This window comes from Suricata suricatta, chromosome 8 (genome assembly GCF_006229205.1).
Source record: "Suricata suricatta isolate VVHF042 chromosome 8, meerkat_22Aug2017_6uvM2_HiC, whole genome shotgun sequence".
NCBI classification, from domain to species: Eukaryota; Metazoa; Chordata; class Mammalia; order Carnivora; family Herpestidae; genus Suricata; species Suricata suricatta.
In genome coordinates, this window is record NC_043707.1 from 36137574 (window position 1) to 36159095 (window position 21522).

Below are 21522 nucleotides of genomic sequence, written 5' to 3' on the forward strand. Positions count from 1 at the left end.
CACTCCCTCCTCCTCCCCCCTTCTCCTCATCTCTCTCTCTCTCTCTCTCTCTCTCTCTCTCTCTCTCTCGATAGGGGACTGGGAAGTATGATGGCAGGGACAGCGAGAAGTTAAAATAGGTACTTATTTTGTTCCCTCTAATTGAGGCAAAACATCCCTCATTAGAATTTCAAGGGCACCTAGATCCAGGAGAGCATGATTCTGATTAGTAGAAGAGAGAACATCACTACCAACCTTACACAAATGAAAGTACTGTAAAGGAATAATATGGACAATTGTTTGCGATAAATTAGACAACAGATGAAATGGACAAATACCTACAATGACACAAACTACTGAAACTGATTCAAGAAAAACAGGAAATCTAAGCAGACCTAAAAAAGTAAAGAATTAGTAACCAAAAACCTGCCTGCGAAGAGAAGCCCAGGGCCAGATGTCCGCCCTGGTGAATTTACCAAACCAAAGAGAAAACTTCACACAGACTTGTCCAAAGAACCAAAAAAGAGGAAACATTTCCCAACTATTCTATGAGGCCGATATTACCCCAATATCAAAACCATCAGGAGTAAAAAAAAAAATTACTGATTAATATCTCTTATGAACATAGATGCAAAAATCCTCAAAAATATGCTACCAAATTGAATCCAACAGTATATAAAAATAATTACACACCATGACTAAGTGGGACTTATATCAAGAATGCAAGGTTTTTCTACTACCTGAAAATCAATTAATGCAACACACCACATTAACAGAATCAAAACTAAAAGCCACATGGCAATCTTAATGGATGCAGGAAAAGCACTGGAAAAAATCAAATAGCCTTTCATGACAAAAGCACTCAACAGACCAGGAATGTAAGATCTCTTTCCCAGCCTGATAAAGCACATCGAATCCCCCCCAACACACACACACACACCCCTAACCAAATAGCACCAAGAATTGATGCTTTTCCCCCAAGATCAAGAACAAGACAAGTTTGTCTATTCTTGCCACTTCTATTTAACATTGTCCTGGAAGCTCATTTCCGGGCAATTAGACAAGAAAAAGAAAAGGCATCCAGATTGAAAAGGCAGAAGTAAAACTATCTCTAACTGCAGGTAACATTATCTCATAAAGAGAGAATCATAAGGAATCTACTAACTATCAGAACTAAGATATTTTGGTCAGGTTGCAGCGTAAGAGATCAATATAGAAAAATCAATTGTATATCTATACACTAGCAGTGAACATCTCACAAATGAAATGAAGAAAACAGTTCACATTTATGATGTCATCAAAAAGAATAAAATACTTCAGAATACATTTAGCAAAAGACGTGCAAGACTTGTACACTGAAAACTATAAAACATTGCTGGAAGAAATGAAAGGCCTAAATAAATGAAAAGACACTGCGTATTCATAGATCACATGACAATATGGTTGAATAGTAATACCCTTCAAGCTTATCTACATATTCAATGGACTCAGTATCAAAAGCCCAGCTTTTTTGTTTGACAGATTGATCTTTAAATTCATATGGGATTGCAAGGGGCTGTGACTAGCCAAAACAATGTTAAAAAGAAGGAACAAGGTCAGAGGACTCCTACTTCCCAATTTCAAAACTCACTATACATCTACAGTAACAAAGACAGTGTGGCGCTGGCGTAAATAGACATAGAGGCTGATGCAATAGAATTGAGAGCCCAGAAATAAACACAAGGAGTTGGGTTTTGACAAAGGTGCCCAGGCCATTCAATGGGGAAAGAGTCATCTTTTCACTCAAGTACGCTAGGACAACCGAGTATATCCACCTGTAACAGGACACAGCTGAGGGGCGGTGAAGCATCCAACTCAGCTCAGGTCATGACCTCACAGCTCGTGGGTTCAAGCCCTGCATCAGGCTCTGCACTGTCAGTGCAGAGCTTGCTTGGGATTCTCTGTCTCCCTCTCTTTCTGCCCTTCTCTGACTCATGCTTTCTCTCTCTCTCAAAATAAATAAACTTAAAACCAAAAAAAGAAAGAACACAATTGAACCTTTACCTAACTCCATACACAAATATTAACTCAAAATGCATCGTGGGCCTAAAGGTAAGAGCTAAAAGAATAAAACTCTTAGAAAAAAGTAAAATCAGATCTTCATAGCCTTGAGTTAGGCAATGGTCTTTTAGATACATACCAAATAAACTGGACTACATCAAAACTAAAAACTTTTGTGCTGCAAATAAACCCTTCAAGAAAGTGAAAATATAACCGACAGGATGGGAGGAAATACTTACAAACCACATATCTGATGAAGGACTCAATGCAGATCCCATAAAGAATTCCTGCCACTTAGTAATAAAGACAACCAATTTAAAAACGGACAAGGGCTTTGAAGACACAAATGGCCAATATGTGAATGCTCAATGTCATCAGTCATTAGTAATGTAAATCAAAACCACCCTGAACTACCACTTCCCACGTAGACGGCTAGAGTAAAAAGACAGACCCCCACCCCCGGTGGTGGCAGGATGCAGGTCACAGAGCCGTCACGCGTTGATGACTAGCAGGGATGTAATTGGCGCGGGCACTCTGGCAGCCCCTCAGAGTGTGAACCATGGGCTTTCCTTGTGGCTCAGTGATTCCACATCTCGGTATCTGCCCATGGCATATAAAAACATAGGTCTTCGCAAAAACCCATAGGTGAACCTTCATCCCAACACAACAGCCAATAATAGAAGCCACCCGAACATTCACCAGTAGATGGATAAACAAGATGTGGTGTGGCCACACAGTGAAAAATTACTCCTCAGTAAGAAGAAATGAAGTATGAAATATACTACAGGATATCTGAATGAACTGTAAAAATGTTCTGCTCAGGGCGCCTGGGGGACTCAGTTGGTTAAGCGTCCGACTTTGGCTCAGCTCATGATCTCACAGTCTGCAAGTTCGAGCCCTGCATTTGGCTCTGTGCTGTCAGCGTAGAGCCTGGAGCCTGCTTTGGATTCTCTGTGTGTCTCTCTCTCTCAAAAACAAACATTAAAAAAAATTTTTACAGAAGTTCCGCTCAGTGAAAGAAGCCAGTCACAGAAGACCACCTGCTGTGTGATTCCACTCGTATGAAATGTCCAGAATAGGTAAATCTGTAGAGATAGAAAGTAGATTCGTGGGTGCCTCCCGCTGGAGGGGCCGGAGCTGGAGGGAAAAGGGGAGGTGACAGCTAAAGGGAAGATGGAGTTTCTTTTGGGGTTGATGAGAAAATGTTCTAAAGTTAATTGGAATGGTTACACAACTCTGAAGACACTAAAATCAACTGAATCGTACACACTGGATTTTAAAAGGTGAATTGTATGGCACATGAATCAGATATGTGATTCTCAATAAAGCTGTTTCTTTTTTACAAAATAAATGAGTCAGTATCAAGGTAGATAAATCTCAAAAAAGGTAGAGAGAAAAAAGCAAGCTCAAGAAGGAAGCAAGGAAACATACAACATGATGTCTTTTATGTGAAACTGTAAAACAAAAGGCAGTAGTATATATTGTTTGGGGGAAGATAAATTCTTAGTAGATATAAAAACTTGGATGGAAAGGATCTGCTCCAACCACAACATTTCCCCCTCTCTCAATAAATAATTTTTTAAAATGTTATGGCTTATTTGTCCATTGTTTATGTGTAGTCTATAAAGAAAAATACGTCTGTGTTCATATCCTTTCCATTCTTAAATAAGAAGTAAAATACCACATGTACTTTCCTCTACATTTTTTTTAACTCAGCAATATATTCTAGGGGTGCCTGGGGGGCTCAGTGGGTTAAGCGTGCCACCTCAGCTCAGGTCATGATCTTGCGGTTCGTGGGTTCGAGCCCCCCATCGGGCCTTGTGCTGACAGCTCAGAGCCTGGAGCCTGCTTCGGATTCTGTGTCTCCCTCTCTCTCTGTCCCTCCCCTGCTCGTGCTCTGTCTCTCTCTGTCTCTGTCTCTGTCTCTCATAAATACACAAATGTTAAAAAAAATGTTTTAAACCAATATATTCTAGAGACCACTCTGAAGGAGTTCACGGAGCTGTTCCAAGACGGCTTCTCTGTTAACCTGGTTGGGGTTTATGTCTCCAAGGAGTAGGGCCAGAGATGGAGGACTATATGGAGACACTGAAGGATGAGGAGGACGCCCTGTGGGAGAACGTGGAGTGCAACCGGCACATGTTGAGTCGCTACATCAACCCAGCCAAGCTCACCCCCTACCTGCGCCAGTGTAAGGTCATCGATGAGCAAGACGAGGATGAAGTGCTCAGCGCGCCCATGCTGCCCTCCAAGATCAACCGGGCAGGTAACTGTAGCAACCACCCAGGGGAGAGCGTGGGCGACCTCTTGTGGCAGCTCCAGGAAATAGGCTCTAGTTGGCTGTACCAAAATGAAATTTCTCCAGGTCAGGAATTTTTAAACTGACGTCCGCAGACATCTGCCCACCCCTTCCCCCCAACCGAACTCTCTACATGTAGAACTGAGAGGGCCCATGAACTTGGACGTGGGGCAGAGAGGAAGTGCGTCTTTATCTTACTAGCCTAAACTGAGATTTAGTGTTTCCGTCAAGTATGAATGTAGGTAGGCAGTAAATCACAGCAGTGATTAGCGATACCAGAGACCCTGCCAACGATAAAAATTACAGATATCTTCATACCACACTGCAGCGGTTACAGATCTTCCACAGTATCCTTTACACTCCTCTCGCCCTCAAAATTATAGTGGTTATTAGACCAGCCAAGAAATGGTGTTAATGCATTAGCAAAGGAGCAGTTTTATTACTGAAGCACAAATTTAATATTTGATAACAGTATCTTATTAGAATTGATTCCCTTTATCATCCAATGCCTCTTTATCTGTTTAAAAATATTCTGAGAAGGGGTCTGCAGGCTTTTCCAGACTGTCTAGGGACCCAGGGCACTTTATCACATTCCTCAAAGGTAGTAAGTAAGGTTTGCGAAACTTGTTTTGGGGGCACCTGGGTGGCTCAGTCGGTTAAGCAAAACTTGTTTTGGTTTCATACATATGTCGTGTATAAACACGTGTATACACGAGGCCATTTCTTTCTGTGGCTCACGGTTGAAAAGGTTTGACGATCCCTTCCCCACAGTATGCCTGGTGATAAGTGGCTCGTATGCTGTGACTCTCTTTTGCATACATGACAGACATGACTAATCACAGCTTGCTTCCCGACTGAGCTCCCGTGTCACTTTAGAATCCCTCTCAACACAGGGCTCCTGGCAGCTCCGCCAAACAATCCATTAAGACAATATGAAACGTATTTATTATGTCTATGCTGGGGGAAAGGTAGAGAGTTTGGGGACCTCCCAGAAAGAAATATCTGAAAATAAAATGTTTGAGGAAGGGTCAAGAAATGTAAATGACGAGTGGAATCCATATGAGAGAACTGGAGAATGCTGGGCAAATTACATTACAGTTAGAGATGTTTCCAGATGGTGAAATAATCCCCCAAATCATGGAGCTGTGCCTGCTTCCTGACTTCGTAGCTCTCTACCCACAGATCTGTCTCCTGCTCTGCATCGCAGAAAACCATAATCACAGGAGAGTTGAGGCCCGTATGGTTAATTTAGCTTTGGTCAATTGGGAAGCGCTTCCCCAATTGCAACTGCAATTCCATTTATCCTAGTTCTACCAATCTCTTCGAGAAAGAAAGGAAAACTAACAGCCATTGAATCCCTGTTGAGGGCCTGGCACTTTGATGGATGTTATCTGGACTCCCAGATACGGTTCAAGAGTGACAGGATGTGGTGAGACTGTCGTCTTAGAGTTTATTGAGGGACATGAGCCCAGAATAAGCCTGGCTTTGGAGACTTGCCTCCAATCAGAAATGGACGCGTCTTCTCACGGAGTCCATTTCCATTCTGCTAGGCCGACTATTGGACATTCTACATACCAAGGGCCAAAGGGGCTATGTGGTCTTCTTGGAGAGCCTGGAGTTCTACTACCCGGAACTGTACAAACTGGTGACGGGAAAGGAGCCCACCCGGAGATTCTCGACCATTGTGGGTAAGAAGATCTGCCATCATGAGTATCTGAACTCTGGCAGAAGTGTGCGTGTGCGCGTGTCCAGCGGCAGGACAGTTCTAGAGCTATGAGTCTATGATGTTTTAACAGTGTCCCTGTGGCACTTGTGGGCTGTCAACCACTCATTTCTGCCTGATGAGCAAGGGTAAGTGACAAGAGGCAAACCAAAGCAGGAGACAAGAGACGTGGGTGTTCATGGAACATTACCCAGGAACGCTGGTGGGGTAGAACAGAAGTTCATACTATCCTCTGGATCCGGTCCTTGCCTTGCCTACTGTCTGGCCAGGATCCCTGGGCCAGAGCCCTTGGTGATCGAATTTGACCTTCCCTCCCTGAAAGTTCTTGTCCCAGCCTTCTTTCCATCTCCACCACTGCCCCAACCCGGACGCCAAGCCCATCTGCTCTCTGCACCCCTTCCTGCTCTGCTCCATGCCTTCTCCACACCTCGTGTTACCCTCCCCTCCGGGAACCGGTCATGGTGTTCCATGGCATCCAACTAAAGACCCACGTCTTCAGTGCAGCGCACCAGACCCCTCCCAGTGCCAGCCCCTGCTGCCACGCCCAGCCCTGCGGCCTCTCCCTCTCTCTGGACTCTGGCCACTTTGGTCTGCCTTCAATTTCTGAAACGTGCCAAGTTCCTCTTTCCTCCCTGTAGGGCTTTGGCAGTGTCTTTCCACCTTTCTGGAACATGTTTTCCTTCCTCAACCTTGCAGCTCAACCATCAGGAAGCGTCTAAGCCCTCTGCCCACCAGGCTGGCTCTGGCCAGCCGCCCCTACGCAGAGCCCCTGTGCTTTTCCTTTGTGAAACCTTTTCCATTTGTAGTCTGTTTGTGCGCAATCCTCTGCTTGTTTAACGTGTGTCTCCTTCAGCGGGCTGTAGGCCCGACCTGAGAGCCCAGGGCCCGACGGGTGGTAGGAGCTTGGTGAGATGGCGGTGCGTGGGTGAACCAGCAGACCCTCTCCCGCTATCCCTGCAGTGGAGGAGGGCCACGAGGGCCTCACGCACTTCCTGATGAACGAGGTCATCAAGCTGCAGCAGCAGATGAAAGCCAAGGACCTGCAGCGGTGCGAGCTGCTGGCCAAGTCGCGCCAGCTGGAGGACGAGAAGAAGCAGCTAACGCTGACACGGGTGGAGCTGCTGACCTTCCAGGAGCGGTACTACAAGATGAAGGAGGAGCGCGACAGCTACAACGACGAGCTGGTCAAGGTGAAGGATGACAACTACAACTTGGCCATGCGCTACGCCCAGCTCAGTGAAGAAAAGAACATGGCGGTCATGAGGAGCCGAGACCTGCAACTCGAGGTGACTGGCACATGCGGGGGTTCCCGGGGCTCGAGACCGCCACGCGGGCAGGCGCACCCAGGCTCCCAGGGCAGCGCCACCCGCTGGGCGAGGGGCACGAAAGGACACAGTGCTTTTCATGGAAGAGGTGCCCAGATCCCCATGCGCGTGCGCAGGCCTACCCAATGAGGCTTAGTGCAACCGTCTAAGGCCCAGCGCCACCAGACGCATATGCAGACATGCGCACAGGGACTCAGCGGGGCTTTCCGCCCCCTGCTCAGGCTCCATCCCCGCCCCGCCCACGAGCTGCCAAGCGCATGTGCAGACCTCTGCGCACAGTCCCTATGCAAAGCCAGGCGAGAGCAGTGTTGAGAGAGAACGGTGGTGTAGGCCGTGCGTGGTTCTCGGGAAAGTCAGGGAGGAGGCGTTTTTAAGATCAAGACTCTGCTCTTCCCAGCTCTCCACAAAGCTCAGCGTGGCGCCGTGGGATGGATGTCATTAATGAGTTTACCTCCAAAACGGAGAAGGAGAATTTGCTTAACTCATTCATCCCTTTTATTTATTGAGTGCCACCGTGCACCAGGCTCTTTTCCAGGGATTCATAACTCAAGGCCAAGGTCCTACTGTCAGGGAGCTCACATGCTAATCAGAAAACAAATACATAAACCCCTGATAGTAATAACCTATTAAGAGAAGGAAGGAAAGAGGGAGAACAGGGAGTGGGGCATGCTCTTTACAATAGGATCGTCGGGAAGGGTCTCTTCCCCGTGAGTAGAGGTCTGAGGACACACAGGGACCCGGGTTTCTCAAGGCCCAGGGGAAAGAAAACTCAAAGAGCAAATGAAAGGCCCCAAGTCGGGGGCCTGCTTGGTGTTTTTGAGAACCAGTGAGACTGCCAGCAGGGGCTGGAGCCAAGTAAGCAAGTGGCTGGGAGAGATGGCCAAGGTCCAGCTCATAAGGGCACGGTAGGACCTTCGGAGTTTACTCCAGTCGTGATGGGAAGCCACTGAAGGACTGAGAGCTGAAGAATGACAACTGATTTATGTCTAGAAGGATTACTCTGGCTGCTGGGTGGAAAATAGACTCGGAATATTTATGAAGTACCTGCCATGTGTAAGGCACAGTGCTAAGCACTGTGGGGGACACAGGGATAAATAACCTGATTTCTGCTCAGGTCACTTACAATTTGGTTGAAGCAGACAGATCAGTAAACAATGCACCAGGATTCCGGTGAATTGAGTCACTGGTGTAGCCAGCAGTAGAGCATTTCTGCCAAGAGCATGAGCTTTTACATCCTGTACATTTAAGTTCAAATCTGACTTCTGGCCTCTGGCTTTGGCACTGAGTTGGCTTTTGGCCTCGGTTTCTTCATTTGTAAATAGCAATAATGAAAATAATACTAGTGCCCTAGGATTGCTGAGACCTAGCACCACAAGTCATTGGCAGTGTCTGACCCAGGGAGCACCCTGCGGTGCTAGCACTCCATGCCCACTTGGATGGGACTGGGGATCTGGACCCAGCACGGGGCCCTTGGGCTGCCCTTCCAAGATGTGCGACCAGGAGGAGAGGTGTCCGTGCTGTTGTAGCTAGGATTTAGAGATGCAAACCTGTGGCAGCGACTTAACAAGCTTCTCTTCTGTGACTTTGCACTATATTGTACTGGAGATGTAGCCATAGTGAGAAGCGTGTCGAGAACATGAAAGAACATCTGGCCAGCAGAGTCCTTAGGTGATTCCTGAGCCGCAGGCCACTTCCCTGCGTGCCTCTCTCTTCCTTGCTTCCCTTCCCTGGGGGGCCCACGGCAGTCCCTTGCTAAAGCCACACCCTCTGCCTGCCAGGTTTCTTGCGATGCTTCTCCCCATAAGCCTATGTTGAAGAACGGTGCTCACCCATTTGGTCCCTCCATTCCCTGCAGCCCTTGAAAACAGTCTTGATTTGGGTGTTTTATGCGGTCAGTTTGGGGAAGCAGACACCCTTAGTCACAAAGGTCTGCGAAGTCTCCTGGTCCCACTCCCTGACACTCCCCTCTCGAGGGGTAAAGCTCAGCACATTGCCACCTGCCCCATTTCCAGACGTAGTAACCACCTCCTCCAGGAAGCCACTCTTCCAGTCCTGCAGGTGGGTCCTTTAGGCCAGAGATGCTGTGAACCCAGAGAGCCTCATGCTGTTCTTTCCACATTTTTTAGTGTGAAGTTTGTCCACATAGAATTTTGTGGGAAAACTGCAGAGACAACCCTGCACCAGCTGCTCTGGGGTAAAGTCAGGGCGATGGAGCGCAGAACCCCAAGCTCTTGGCCACCTTGCTCCTTATGATAACGTGGTTCTTGAGGGGAGACCTCAAGTTCTGAGGATCAGGCTTGGAAGGCCACCGAGGAAGGCACCGAAGTGGATTCCATACCTGGGGGACACCAGCGTGGGCGGCCTTCCCCCTTTTCTGCAGGTGGCTCCGCCCCACAAAAGTTATCTGAGGGCAGTCACTAAGGAACGTACGGCGCCTTTTGGAACTATCCTAAATTAGCAGATCAGGAGCTGTTCCTCGGCAAGGAGATGGGGCAGTGTTTTATGGGAAAAGGTTTCTTTGAGCCCTTGTCCGTCGCCGCCTGGAATGAAAGCGGGGGGGGGGGGGGGGGGGGGGGGGGGGGCGGCATCACGCAGGTTTTGCAGGAAGTCCTCTGAGACCTGGGGGAGCACTGCCCTCCCTGCGTTCTCCCTGTGACCCCTCGGGCATTTCAGATCGACCAGCTCAAACACCGACTGAATAAGGTGGAGGAGGAGTGCAAGCTGGAGAGGAACCAGTCACTGAAACTAAAGAATGACATCGAGAATCGGCCCAAGAGGGAGCAGGTTCTGGAGCTGGAGCGAGAGAACGAGATGCTGAAGACAAAAATCCAGGAGCTGCAGTCCATCATCCAGGTGAGGACCAGGGCAGGGCAGGGGCGGAAGGGGCCGAGCCTGGGCGTCAGCCCCGCCGCCCCCAGGCAGTTCGCGTCGTCCTGGGGGCCTCAGGCTCCCCCTCTCTAAAGCGGGGTGGCCACACCACCCACTTCTCAGGAACGTGACATTATGTGAGATAGTACTTGTGACAGCATTTCTGTAACTCAGGCACACCACGGAAATCACATTCCCACGGAAATCACTGCCCCGGGCTCCTAAAGATCCCAGGAAATTCAACTCTCAGCTCCCTGTGATTTGTTAAAACGTCAGGTGCCTCCCCGCATTTCTCATCGCAGAATCATTTGCGGGTATGAAGGAGGAAGTAGCGGAGCAGTGACAGCCCCAAACACATCTGTGGGTTCCCTCCCCTGCCTCCAGAATCACTCCCCAGGGATGGGCTGCCTGGTGTTTGAGGCGAGGATTTGGAGCCTAGAATGAATCCTGGGGTAATCAAAGCAGATTAATTGATCTTTAAGGGGAAGCATCCGGATGGGTGATCAGCCCTGTCTTTGTTGTCACCTGTGAAATGTCTGGAGGGACAGCACTGCTCCTCTGGGCTCTGATAAGAGGGAGGACAGAACAATAGGCATCAGGGTGTTCCTGAGCAGAAGGGCTTTTATGCTTCTTTCCAGGTGATAAAATTCTTAAATAATAAGCTGCTTAAGGACTCCAAGAGACAGCGACTTTCTCTCTCTGCCTTCCTGGCACAGAGCCTCCTGCACTCACAGTGCCCCCGGCTGGCTCTGCTGTCCCCTGCCTTCCCGGGACCCCTGGCTTCCTGCCCGCCCTCACCCAGCGTGGTTAAACCTACCTCTCCCCGCCCCCCAGGCCGGGAAGCGCAGCCTGCCGGACTCGGACAAGGCCATCCTGGACATCCTGGAACACGACCGCAAGGAGGCTCTGGAGGACCGGCAGGAGCTAGTCAATAAGATCTACAACCTGCAGGAGGAGGTCCGCCAGGCGGAAGAGTTGAGGGACAAGGTGGGAGCCTGGAGGCGGAGGGACACCCTCCCCAAAGCCCGTACCCTCGGGCTGGTCTTCTCCCAGGGAGCCCCTGTGCCTTCACGCACGTGACCTTCCTGACTCCCACTCCCCTCCGGGCACCAGGTCTGACCCCAGGACAGATTCCCCATGTGTGCTGGTATTCACATCTTGAGATTATTTGGGAATTTGGGAATTATTCCAAGTGTCCCCTTGGCTCGCCCCGTCCCCTCCTGACTGCAGGCCATGGGAGGGTGCACGGTGTCTGCCCCGGCCTGGCGTTCCCTGGCACACAGTAGGCATGAAGCAAATCTCAATTACTTGGCTGACGACTGTGGCCCCCGCAGTGCAGATGCGAGTCAGAAGGACATGCGGTTCAGGGAGGGACAGGCCAGCTCTGGCTAGCCGGCCGGCAGGGGGCGCTGCGAGCAAACAGCCGCCAACCATCTGAGTGCTTGGTGCCAGTGCCCGTCTCTCCCTGTGGCACACAGTACCTGGAGGAGAAGGAAGACCTGGAGTTGAAGTGCTCGACCCTGGGCAAGGACTGCGAGATGTACAAGCACCGCATGACCACAGTCATGCTGCAGCTGGAGGAAGTGGAGCGCGAGCGGGACCAGGTACAAGCTCTGCAGGCCCTTAGGCACCTGGTCCCCGGACCCTGACAGCCTCAAGCAGCCGGCACCGACTGGATGTGTGGCTTCCTGCAAGCCCCACTCCTCGGGGCCCCCATTGGTGAAACAGGAGTAAGAAGGGCAGTACCCCCTCCTTGGGGCAGGGTGTGGGCCCCAAGATGAACCCCTGGAACCAGTGGGACAGCTGGCACCTGTCACGTGCACTGTTTCCCCCCCCTTTTAAGAAATGTTTATTTTTGAGAGAGAGCAGCAAGTAGGGGAGGGGCAGAGAGGGGGGGGACAGAGGATCCGAAGCAGGCTCTTCACTGACAGCAGAAAGCCCAATGTGCGGCTTGAACTTACGAACTGTGAGATCATGTCCTAAGCCAGAGTCAGACACTTAACCGAATGAGGCACCCAGGCACCCCTGTCCTGTGCCCTCCTGGGGAAGGAAGCGATTTAAACACCCAAGAGTTGGGGTCAAGGAAACAGCAGGAGCCAATGTGGCGACCCCTGTGCTGGAAAGTGGGTATCCAGGCAGAGAGCACATGTCACGTCTGATGTGGTTGGTGCAGGCAGGGTAGGGAACCACAGCGGCCTTGCCCTCCCCGCCCCCCACCCCCGGCAGGCCTTCCACTCCCGGGATGAAGCGCAGACCCAGTACTCACAGTGCTTGATCGAGAAGGACAAGTACAGGAAGCAGATCCGAGAGCTGGAGGAGAGGAACGACGAGATGAGGATCGAGATGGTCCGGCGGGAGGCCTGCATCGTGAACCTGGAGAGCAAGCTCCGGCGCCTGTCCAAGGACAGCGGCAGCCTTGACCAGGTGGGGCGTGGTTTCTACACCTGCTGGCAGGCACCTTCCCCACACACCTCTGTGCGGTGACTCTTCCCTGCCACACCCCGGATAACCCACGGCCTTAACCCTCCTGTGCAACATGCTGGTGGCAGGTGGTGATGGGAGGGGGAGGTGGGGTCAGGCGGGAGACGCCCCTGGTGGGGCAGGAGGAGATAGGGAGTCGTGCGCTCAGGCCCTTTGTGGTTAGTTATTTGGGGACCTCGATGGATTTTGTGCGAAGAAGGAGGCAGAGAGCTCTGGGTTTGGAGGTGGCAGCAGGAAGGTTGTGTGGACTTGGGGGCATCTGGGAGCGAGTCACTGTCCTGCAGCATGGCCTGAGGCCCCAGGACGGACCGCACTGCTTCAGCGACAGGCTATGGGTTTGTAGCACACAACAGGCCCCAGGGGCCAAGACCCGCTAGGAGGACATCCCCGCGGGGAGATGGGGACAGGAGGCTGGTGAGGAGGAGTGGGTGGGGCGAGAACCATGAACCTGGGCACCGGGGGTCGTGGGGTCAGGGAAGAGAGCAGGCCGTCCTGAGTTTGAAGCTGGGGGCCTCACTGCGCTGGCCTTTCTCTGCCCCAGAGTCTGCCCAGGAACCTGCCAGTAGCCATTATCTCTCAGAACTTTGGGGACGCCAGCCCCAGGACCAACGGTCAGGAAGCGGATGACTCGTCAACCTCTGAGGAGTCGCCGGAGGACAGCAGATACTTCCTGCCCTATCACCCTCCCAAGCGGAGGATGAATCTGAAGGGCATCCAGGTATGGGCCCGGGGTGGGGGCATAGGATGGGGTGCAGGGTGGGGTGCACAGAGGGGCATGGGGTGGGAGTACAGGGTGGGGCTTGGGTGCTGGGGGCACGGGGTGGAGGACTATGGGCTGTGGGGTAGGGGCCCTGAGTGGGGGGATGGGGGCTGCAGGGTGGGGATGCGGGGGTGGGAACGGGGTCCCCACAGGCCGGTGGGGATGCAGTGGGGACCCAGACCCGCCGGGACTCCTTCTGTTCCTGCCGTGTCGTGGAAATCCTGCGTTCCCTTCGGTTTGTTTTACGAGCCCTCCATCTCTCACAAGCAGAGCAGAAAGTAGAGCGAGGGAACAAAGGGCGTGTTATCTGGAAACGGCAACAGCGGCTGAGCCAGATAGATTCTCGCTCAGCACACACCGCCATCCGCAGCTCACTCCCCACACGGGACGAGCAGGGATGAGATAGTGTCACAGGAGAGAGACCAGCCGCTCAGGCAGGCCCCCTGGGCAGTGCCAGCCCCACGGGCCTGGCAAGGGCGAAAGCCTTGTCCTTTCCTGAAAACCCCCTGCAGTATGTGCCCGCTTGTTCGGGGCCTCACACACCAGCACTCATCCCTCCCTACCGCCGCCATCAGCCCTAGGACCAGCTGAGCCCCGTGGTGCCACCTCCTAGGGGGCAGGCGTCTCGTGTCCTCCTCCATTCGTTCTGTCACCTCCGTCTGCTCCCCCGTGTCCCAGACCTTGTTTGATTTGTCCCCTCTGTCCTCTTCTGTCCCCTCTTTGTCACAGCTGCAGAGAGCCAAATCGCCCATCAGCCTGAAGCGAGCCTCAGATTTCCAAGGTTGGTGAGCGCCCAGAGCCCTCTCCTGTCCGTGTGTCCATCTGCCTCTCTGGGTCCATTTTCCCCATTGTGGCATCAGCCCTGTGAAGTCAGCCTGGGACGGGCCTGGGGACCCGGTGGGAAGGGGCGTCCGGTAGTACCTAACGTCTGTCATCACGGGAGAGGGCGGGAGCTGAGACACAAAAGGGTCACGTCTGTCACACACACACACACACACACACACACACACACACACACACACACACCCGCTGAGGTCAGCCTGAGCCCCTGACCCCTCAGGCGGACTTGGGACCCCTGCTCCCGGCTCAGGCTCCCGGCATCTGGGTCCATCTGTGAGCCTGGTTCTCCAACACGCCGTCTTCAGAATCCCCTCATCCACCTTCACTGCGCCTCTCCGGGGACAGCTGGCTAGGGAGAGCTTGCTCGGGAACATCAAGCACCTACTGTGTGCCAGGAGCCTGTGCTCTGAGGCTGGGCCAGCAGGGAGGAGGGGAGAGGGGCTCTGGACACCCAAAAAAGGGAGGACAGAGGAGGGCTGGAAAAAGACCATCAGGAAGAGACACAGTCTCTGGAAGGCTGCCCAGGACAGAGTGAGTAATGGGCAGGGTTGAGCCCAGCGTGCTGCCCTTCTAGAGCTAAGAGCTGGGTCGGGGTGGGGTGGGGCAGGAACAAGGCTGCTGAAGGTGACAGGGCAGCAGCCACGGGTCCTGCAGGGGGCAGGGGAAGGGAGGTCCATCCACTCCTGCCATCACCAGCCCACGTATCTCTAGAACCTCCTTTATCAGAAGGGAGGTGTCAAGGGCTTGGGGCCCGTGGAGGAATAGAGAAGTCTTTGTCCCAAGAGGGAAAGGAGGCAGCAAGGTGATGGAGCTTCTGGACTCTTCCCAAGCCTTTGCCACCGCCTACTGTGAAGTGCAAGTTTGTCCCCTCAAGGTTGCCCCCACGCAGAGGCACACGCACGGGTCTGCACCTGCACATGGGGTGACGGGGGAAACCTGGCTGTCCTGTGGGGCAAGATGAGGGCTGAGAGAAGTGTGCAGAGAGCCCCCGAGGGAGCAGAAGGGCCCCACTCTGCCCCCCTTGGCCCCCGTCTCCAGTTCGTGTGTCCAGTAGGGATGGTGGGACCTGCTTCGAGAATAAGGTCTCGAGGCAGGGACACTCCCGCTCTACAGGAAACACGTGCTCCTGCTCATCCACGGAGCACCTGCTGGGGCCCCGGCCTGAGTCCTCAGAGACACAGGATGTGGTCCAGCCTCCACCGAGGCTGCCCCGGGCCTGGCTGGGGTGGGACACGCTGGGACGCAAGACCACACTCCTTCCGGAAGCCTGCGGCTGGGGGATGCCAGGAAGCAGGAGGCGACCGCCCTCCCTCCGTCAGAGCATGGGCCGCAGGGCCAGGACAGCCCGCCGGTGCTGAGTGCCTCTCCCCTGCCTCTCCCCTTTCCCTCCTGCCTCTGCGACCACAGGGCGAGGCCATGAAGAAGAAGGCACGGATGCCAGCCCCAGCTCCTCCAGGTCCCTGCCCATCACCAACTCGTTCTCCAAGATGGTAAGCGGGGTCCCCGTGCACCCCTTCTGTCTCAGAACCGGGGCCCGGGCCCCCCAACCCCACCCCCGCCAACACCTTCATCTGCCCCGCCAGGCCGGCCCTCCTTGCCTTCCACTCTGCGCCGGCCTGGAGCTGCAGCCCAGGCCTTCCTTGCTTATTTAAGGATGTTTCCACAGCCTCAGGATGTATTTACACTGTCTTGCCGCCTCCTTTCCCAATTTAACACTTGGTGGGAGGAAGGGATGGGCCCCTTAGCAGCCGCAGGGATGGCACAGGCAGGGACAGAAAACTCTACCGCAAGTCCCGGGCCCCTGGCACCTCGGGCGGCCCTCGGGGCTGGAGCCGCTGGGGCTGCAGCCACCGAGAGCAGGGCAGGGCCCAGGATCTCCACCCACCACCAGCCTGGCAGGTTCCCCGCCCTGGATCCAGTGTCACTGCCCCCAGGCAGGCAGCAGAAGGCATGGGATTAGAAATTCTAGCCCTGGAGGGGAAACTCCGGGAAGCTTGTCAGCTCAGCTTCCAGAATTGGGCCCTGGGGATGCAGCGGTTTGATAACGAACAGCCCCTGTCTCGCTGCAACTCTGGGGGGCCAGAGCCAGGACTCCTGTCCAAGGCAGCCTTTGCCAGGAGATGGCGGGCCCGTTTCAAAGGGTCACCCTGCCATGGCCACGCTGCCTGGGAACATCTGTTGCTGCCACCAGTGTGAGGCCCACGGGTCTGCCTCTCGTCCAGTCGATGCCCAAGGCTGGTGCAGCCCTGGGGACCACAGAGCTCAGCCTGGCACAAGGCACAAGGCACCCCCAGCCCCAGCCCCAGCAGGCTCCCTCCTGCGCCCTCCCCACCCCCTCCTGAGGCGAGCACATGTGCGAGCAGCTGTGCACAAGCTCGTCTGCAGCTCATGTCACTGCTCAGACCTGCATCAGGGGCAGCGCGCTTCCAGTTAGAGTCCGTCCCCATGTATTGGTGTCGTGGCGCGGAGGCAGGGGCGCAGTCCCTGGACCCTGAGCTCCCGCTGTGCCTTGCAGCAGCCACACCGGAGCCGCTCCAGCATCATGTCCATCACCGCCGAGCCCCCGGGCAACGACTCCATCGTCAGGCGCTATAAGGAAGATGCACCTCACCGGAGGTGCGTGACCGGAGGGAGGAGGGGAGACGGGCCCTGCACACTCGCTCACTCCGCAGCCCGCGACCCGACCTCGAAAGGCAGGCAGGATGCCACCGGCTTCACAGAGGAGGAGGCCTGAGGCCCCCCCATCCCGTCTTGCTGGAGGGGCACACTCCACTCGAGGCCCATAGCACAAAGCAGCCTGAGCATAAGTGGACATCAGTCCTGTGACGGGAACGACAGAGCGAGGGGAGAGTAGCAGGTGGGGCCATCGGGGCTCTACTCACCTGACCTGCAGGGGCCTCTGCTGGCTGCCCGGGACCCCGCGCCTCCAGCAGGGCGTCCAGCCTTCCACGCACCTGCTGACCGCCCCCTCCTGCCCATGCTGCCTTCTCAAAACCAAGGCCTCTCGGAAAGTCAGAACGTTCCAGAATCCTCCCCCTCCCTCGACCGCTGCCCTCGGCCTGGAGAACTCCATGCACCCACACGCTTCCCCCGTCCTACCTTGTGTCTTGCAGCACGGTCGAGGAAGACAATGACAGCGGTGGGTTCGACGCCTTGGATTTTGATGGTAGGTGTACCTGGCAGACCTCAGAGGCACACAGGGCCGCATCCCCAGGCCCCTGACCCTCCAGCTCTGGCAGAGCCCGCATTGCAGGTCCTGAGAAATGCATATGGTGTGGCTTCCGAAAGGCCAGTGCATGCCGTCCGCGCCCATGGGACCAGGCCTCCATCCTGGAGAGCTTTGGGCCAGGTTGAGGGTCAGGGGGGCAGCCTGCTTAGCTGCTGAGCCCAGAGTCCATCAGTTCTGGGTGTTTTAAGAGAGTTGAGCCAGCAACAACCATTTGCGGACAGGCTGCTGTCCCTCTCCTCTTGCTGATGAGGGAACAGAGCCAGGGAGGGCTCTAGGCACACAGAACGGGGGCGGGCAGGAGCCCGGGAGGCCTCAGAAATCTCTGTGTGAGGCTGCCTTCCGGCCCCAACGAGACCAGGGCAGAGCAGGACGAGGTGAGGTGGCAATTAGGGCTTTCCTCCCCTGTCACCAGAGGGGAGCCTAGGGAGACTGAGGCTACGTCACGACCCTGAAACAGCCCCCCACCAGAGCCTGTGTGTCAGAGGGGATGTGCCCTCGGCCTAGGACGGGCAGAGAGCAGGAAGGAGCCCCCCCCACCATGTCTCACCACGCCTGGTGCACGGGACACAAAGACTCGTGTCCCAGAGTCCCCACCCTGGCTGACACCCGGGTGGCACTGCTGTGAACCAGTGGACTGTGCAGGCAGAAGATGGAGGGGCAGGAGAGGAGCCTCCTGGAGCCCCCTGCTCTGGCCCAGACTCCTGGCCCAGACTCCTCCGGGGGTGCCCTGCCAGCCCCTCGTCCCAGGGGTCCCCCAACCCTGCCTCTGCCTCTCAGCAGCTCAGGCTGCCAGCAGATAAAATGAAAGGCTAGCCCCTCTCCCTAATTGGAGACCATCGGAAGCTATCGAGTGTTAAAGAGAGGTTAGCACCTAACAGAGGCTGGGTAATGAAAAATTGAAGGAGTTTGGGGAAGGGGAGAGTTGGGAAGCGCATTCTGGGCAGCCATCCAAGGCGTTCTGCAGTGTCAGGACAAATCCCCGTTGCAGAGGAGCCTTTGTTATCAGCGTGGAGCCAGCTTTTCGCATCCCCCTCCCCCTCCCAGCGCCTGGGCCCCTCAGGGTGGGGCATCACACCCCCCCACCCCTGCAAAAGACCTCCGGCTCCTGCTGAGGTGGGAAGAGGGGCTTCTGCACTGGGTCCAGGCTCGGTTCCTCGGGCCCCACCCCCGTCCCGCAGGCCTGAAGCGGGTGGATGGTAAGACCCAAGTGGTCCCAGGATGAAAACACGGAGCCCAGTTCAAAAGCACCGTCCTCATGCGCCGGCTCCTTTGCAGATGACAGTCATGAGCACTGCTCCTACGGGCCCTCGTCCATCCACTCCTCCTCCTCCTCCCACCAGTCCGAGGGCCTGGACGCCTACGACCTGGAGCAGGTCAACCTCATGTTTCGGAAGTTCTCTCTAGAAAGGTACTGTGGTCACCAGAAGGGGGAGCCAGAGTCGGGGGTAGGGGCGGCAGGGTAGAGGCCACGCACCTGAGAGGTGCCCACAAAGGGCCCATCCGCTTCATCCGTGTTCTAGAACCATCATTCAGGAATCCCAGTGTCCCCGACCCAGAAGCCACTCCCCTCGGACCCCTGAGCCCAGGGAGGATGGGCTTGCCGGGCGCCACGCCACCTGCTAGCATTTCGGGTCCCAGCCCCGCCCGGGACGCAGGTGGCCTGCCCTTGTCAGCCCAGCCCCTGCAGGTGGTGCGCCAGCACATCACCTGTCACCTCACGGGGCTCAGTGAGCTCTGTGTGGCCACCGCAGCTGGTCGGGGGTCAGCTCCGCTTCCCATGCGTCCCTCCACTCGGGGGTCTGCTCTGGCGGCTCCTGGCCACGCTGGAGGGGTCCCGTCACGGCGCTCTAACCCCTGTTATCTCCCGCTACAGACCCTTCCGGCCCTCCGTCACGTCTGTGGGTCACGTGCGGGGCCCTGGGCCCTCAGTGCAGCAGGTCACGCTCCACGGCGACAGCCTCACCTCCCAGCTTACCCTTCTCGGGGGCAACGCTCGGGGCAGCTTCGTGCACTCCGTCAAGCCAGGCTCCCTGGCAGAGAAGGCGGGCCTCCGCGAGGGCCACCAGCTGCTGCTGGTGAGAGGCTGGGGGTGGGGTGGGCGGGCTGGCATAGCCAGGGTGCCCACAGCTTTCCCCTCCTTCTCTGCACCCCCACACTGGGAGGCAGGAGCTGGAGGACAGCAGGGCCGGTGTGGGTCCAGGCCCCTCCCTCAGAAGGCCCTCACTCATGCACACACTTGCACACACACCTGCACACGGCAGGGCAGCGGGGAGGCACACGAGCTTAAGTGGCTTTGCTCTGAGCAGTGCTGAGCTCCTTGCTCTCTGCGGGAGGTGCCCGCGTCCCTGGGGGCAGCCTCCTCTGCAGCTCTGCCACCCACAACGCACACACTGTGTCTCTGCTGTCTAGCTGGAAGGCTGCATCAAAGGTGAGAAGCAGAGCGTCCCCCTGGACGCATGCACAAAGGAGGAGGTACACTGGACCATCCAGAGGTGCAGCGGCCCCGTCACACTGCAATACAAGGTCAACCAGGAAGGTAAGGCTGCGAGGCTCACCTGCGCCGGGTCACGGCTGGCAGGACACTGGACGTGCACGAGGCCCTAGACAGGCATCCTCCGCTCGCCCATCTTTTCAGTGGGAGGAGCCTGCCGGTCCCAGCCCATGTGATAGAGTAGCAGGCAGGGAAGGGGGACGAAGGGGAGCACAGGGGAGCGCACCCCTGTCTCGCCATACCTCGTGCAGATGGTGTGCCGGGCCACATGTGGACTGCAGGACCGAGCGGGAGAGGCAAGGCCCCCTCCCTGCCTGGCCTGGCTTGCCCCTCTCCCTGCCGGGTCGAAGCTTATGTCCCAGCCCTGACGCAGGGTAGGGGGACTCTGGGCTGGCCACTTGGGCACCACAGGTCCACTAAGCCACAGCTTGGGCCACGCCTTTGGCTCAGTGGCTGTGGCTCCAGGGCAACCTCCAGAAGGCCTCGCCCCTGCCGGCCCCCGCAGTGCCACAACCGACTCCAGGGCGGTGAGCATCAGGCTCTGTCTTCCGTTTCCCCAGGCTTGAGTCCTGAGCCCTCACCTTTGTGCCATTCTCTCTGCAGCTGGGTCTTATTTTTAAGCACTGGGCTCATGAATGTTTCAACAGAGCATAAATAGCCACTTTCTTTCCAGCCGGTCCCCACTGCCGCCTGCTTGCTTCCCGGCGGCACCTGGGCAGCCGGGGTGGGAAAGACAGTGATGCTCCGTCCCTGCTCACAGAGTCCAGCCTCCTCTCCTCTCCTTCCTCCTTCTCCTTCCCTTTCCTCCCCTTCTCCTCCCTCTCCTCCTCTCCTTCCTCCTCACCCTCCTCCCCCTCTTCCTCCCCCTCCCCCTTCTTCTCCTCCTCCCCCTCCCTCTCCCTTTCCTCCCCTTCTTCTCCCCCTTCTCCTCTCCTTTTTCTTCCTCCTCTTCCTCTTCTTCCCCCTCCTTCTCCTCTTCTCCCTCCTCCCCCTCCTCCTCTCCATCCTCCTCCTCCTCCTCCACCCCCCAGTAACAGGCTTGTCCCCTCTTCCCAGCCTGGTTTCCTAGCCCGGCCAAAAATCTCTGGTCAGCACACGGGCCAGCAGTGCCATCGAGAGTTGTAGTCCTGTGGTCTGAATGCAGTGTAGAAAGGTCCCACCTCTCAGGGTTCTGTTTATAGAGCCTTTCTTTGAAGGAGCAGAGAGCTCAGACAGCGATGGGCCTTAACCCCTACCGGGGGAGTGGGAAGGACCTGACCAGGGATCCCACGTTTCTCCCTGAACATTGACCAGACAAGCATGCTGGCTCTGCCCGGTGCGTGTGGCATGGACACCCTGGGCCTGACCGTCGGAGGAGTTTCAGCCTCTGCTGTGCTCTGCAGCTCCACGCACATGGGGCTGATGTGGAGTTAATGTCCTGGAACATGACAGACGTTCAGTCTGTTGCATCTATTGTACTGGTGGTGCATGTCCTGTGTCCTTGCAAT

The 21522-nt window shown here is 55.4% G+C and overlaps 1 protein-coding gene across 4 annotated transcripts in view; it reads left to right on the plus strand.

The window, feature by feature from the left end:
- The window catches only part of CARD11 (caspase recruitment domain family member 11), a 104926-nt gene that overhangs the window by 71624 nt on the left and 11780 nt on the right, over window positions 1–21522 (plus strand). For all 4 annotated transcript variants that reach the window (XM_029946409.1, XM_029946408.1, XM_029946407.1 and 1 more), the window contains 15 exons: window positions 4073–4285; window positions 5869–6006; window positions 7002–7327; window positions 10040–10219; window positions 11069–11221; window positions 11713–11838; window positions 12461–12658; window positions 13257–13433; window positions 14205–14256; window positions 15723–15805; window positions 16831–16931; window positions 17429–17481; window positions 18820–18952; window positions 19418–19619; window positions 19954–20080. In XM_029946409.1, coding sequence (XP_029802269.1) covers window positions 4087–4285; window positions 5869–6006; window positions 7002–7327; window positions 10040–10219; window positions 11069–11221; window positions 11713–11838; window positions 12461–12658; window positions 13257–13433; window positions 14205–14256; window positions 15723–15805; window positions 16831–16931; window positions 17429–17481; window positions 18820–18952; window positions 19418–19619; window positions 19954–20080 — 2248 coding nt within the window. In that variant the 5' untranslated portion in view covers window positions 4073–4086. The remainder of the gene's footprint in view (window positions 1–4072; window positions 4286–5868; window positions 6007–7001; window positions 7328–10039; window positions 10220–11068; window positions 11222–11712; window positions 11839–12460; window positions 12659–13256; window positions 13434–14204; window positions 14257–15722; window positions 15806–16830; window positions 16932–17428; window positions 17482–18819; window positions 18953–19417; window positions 19620–19953; window positions 20081–21522) is intronic.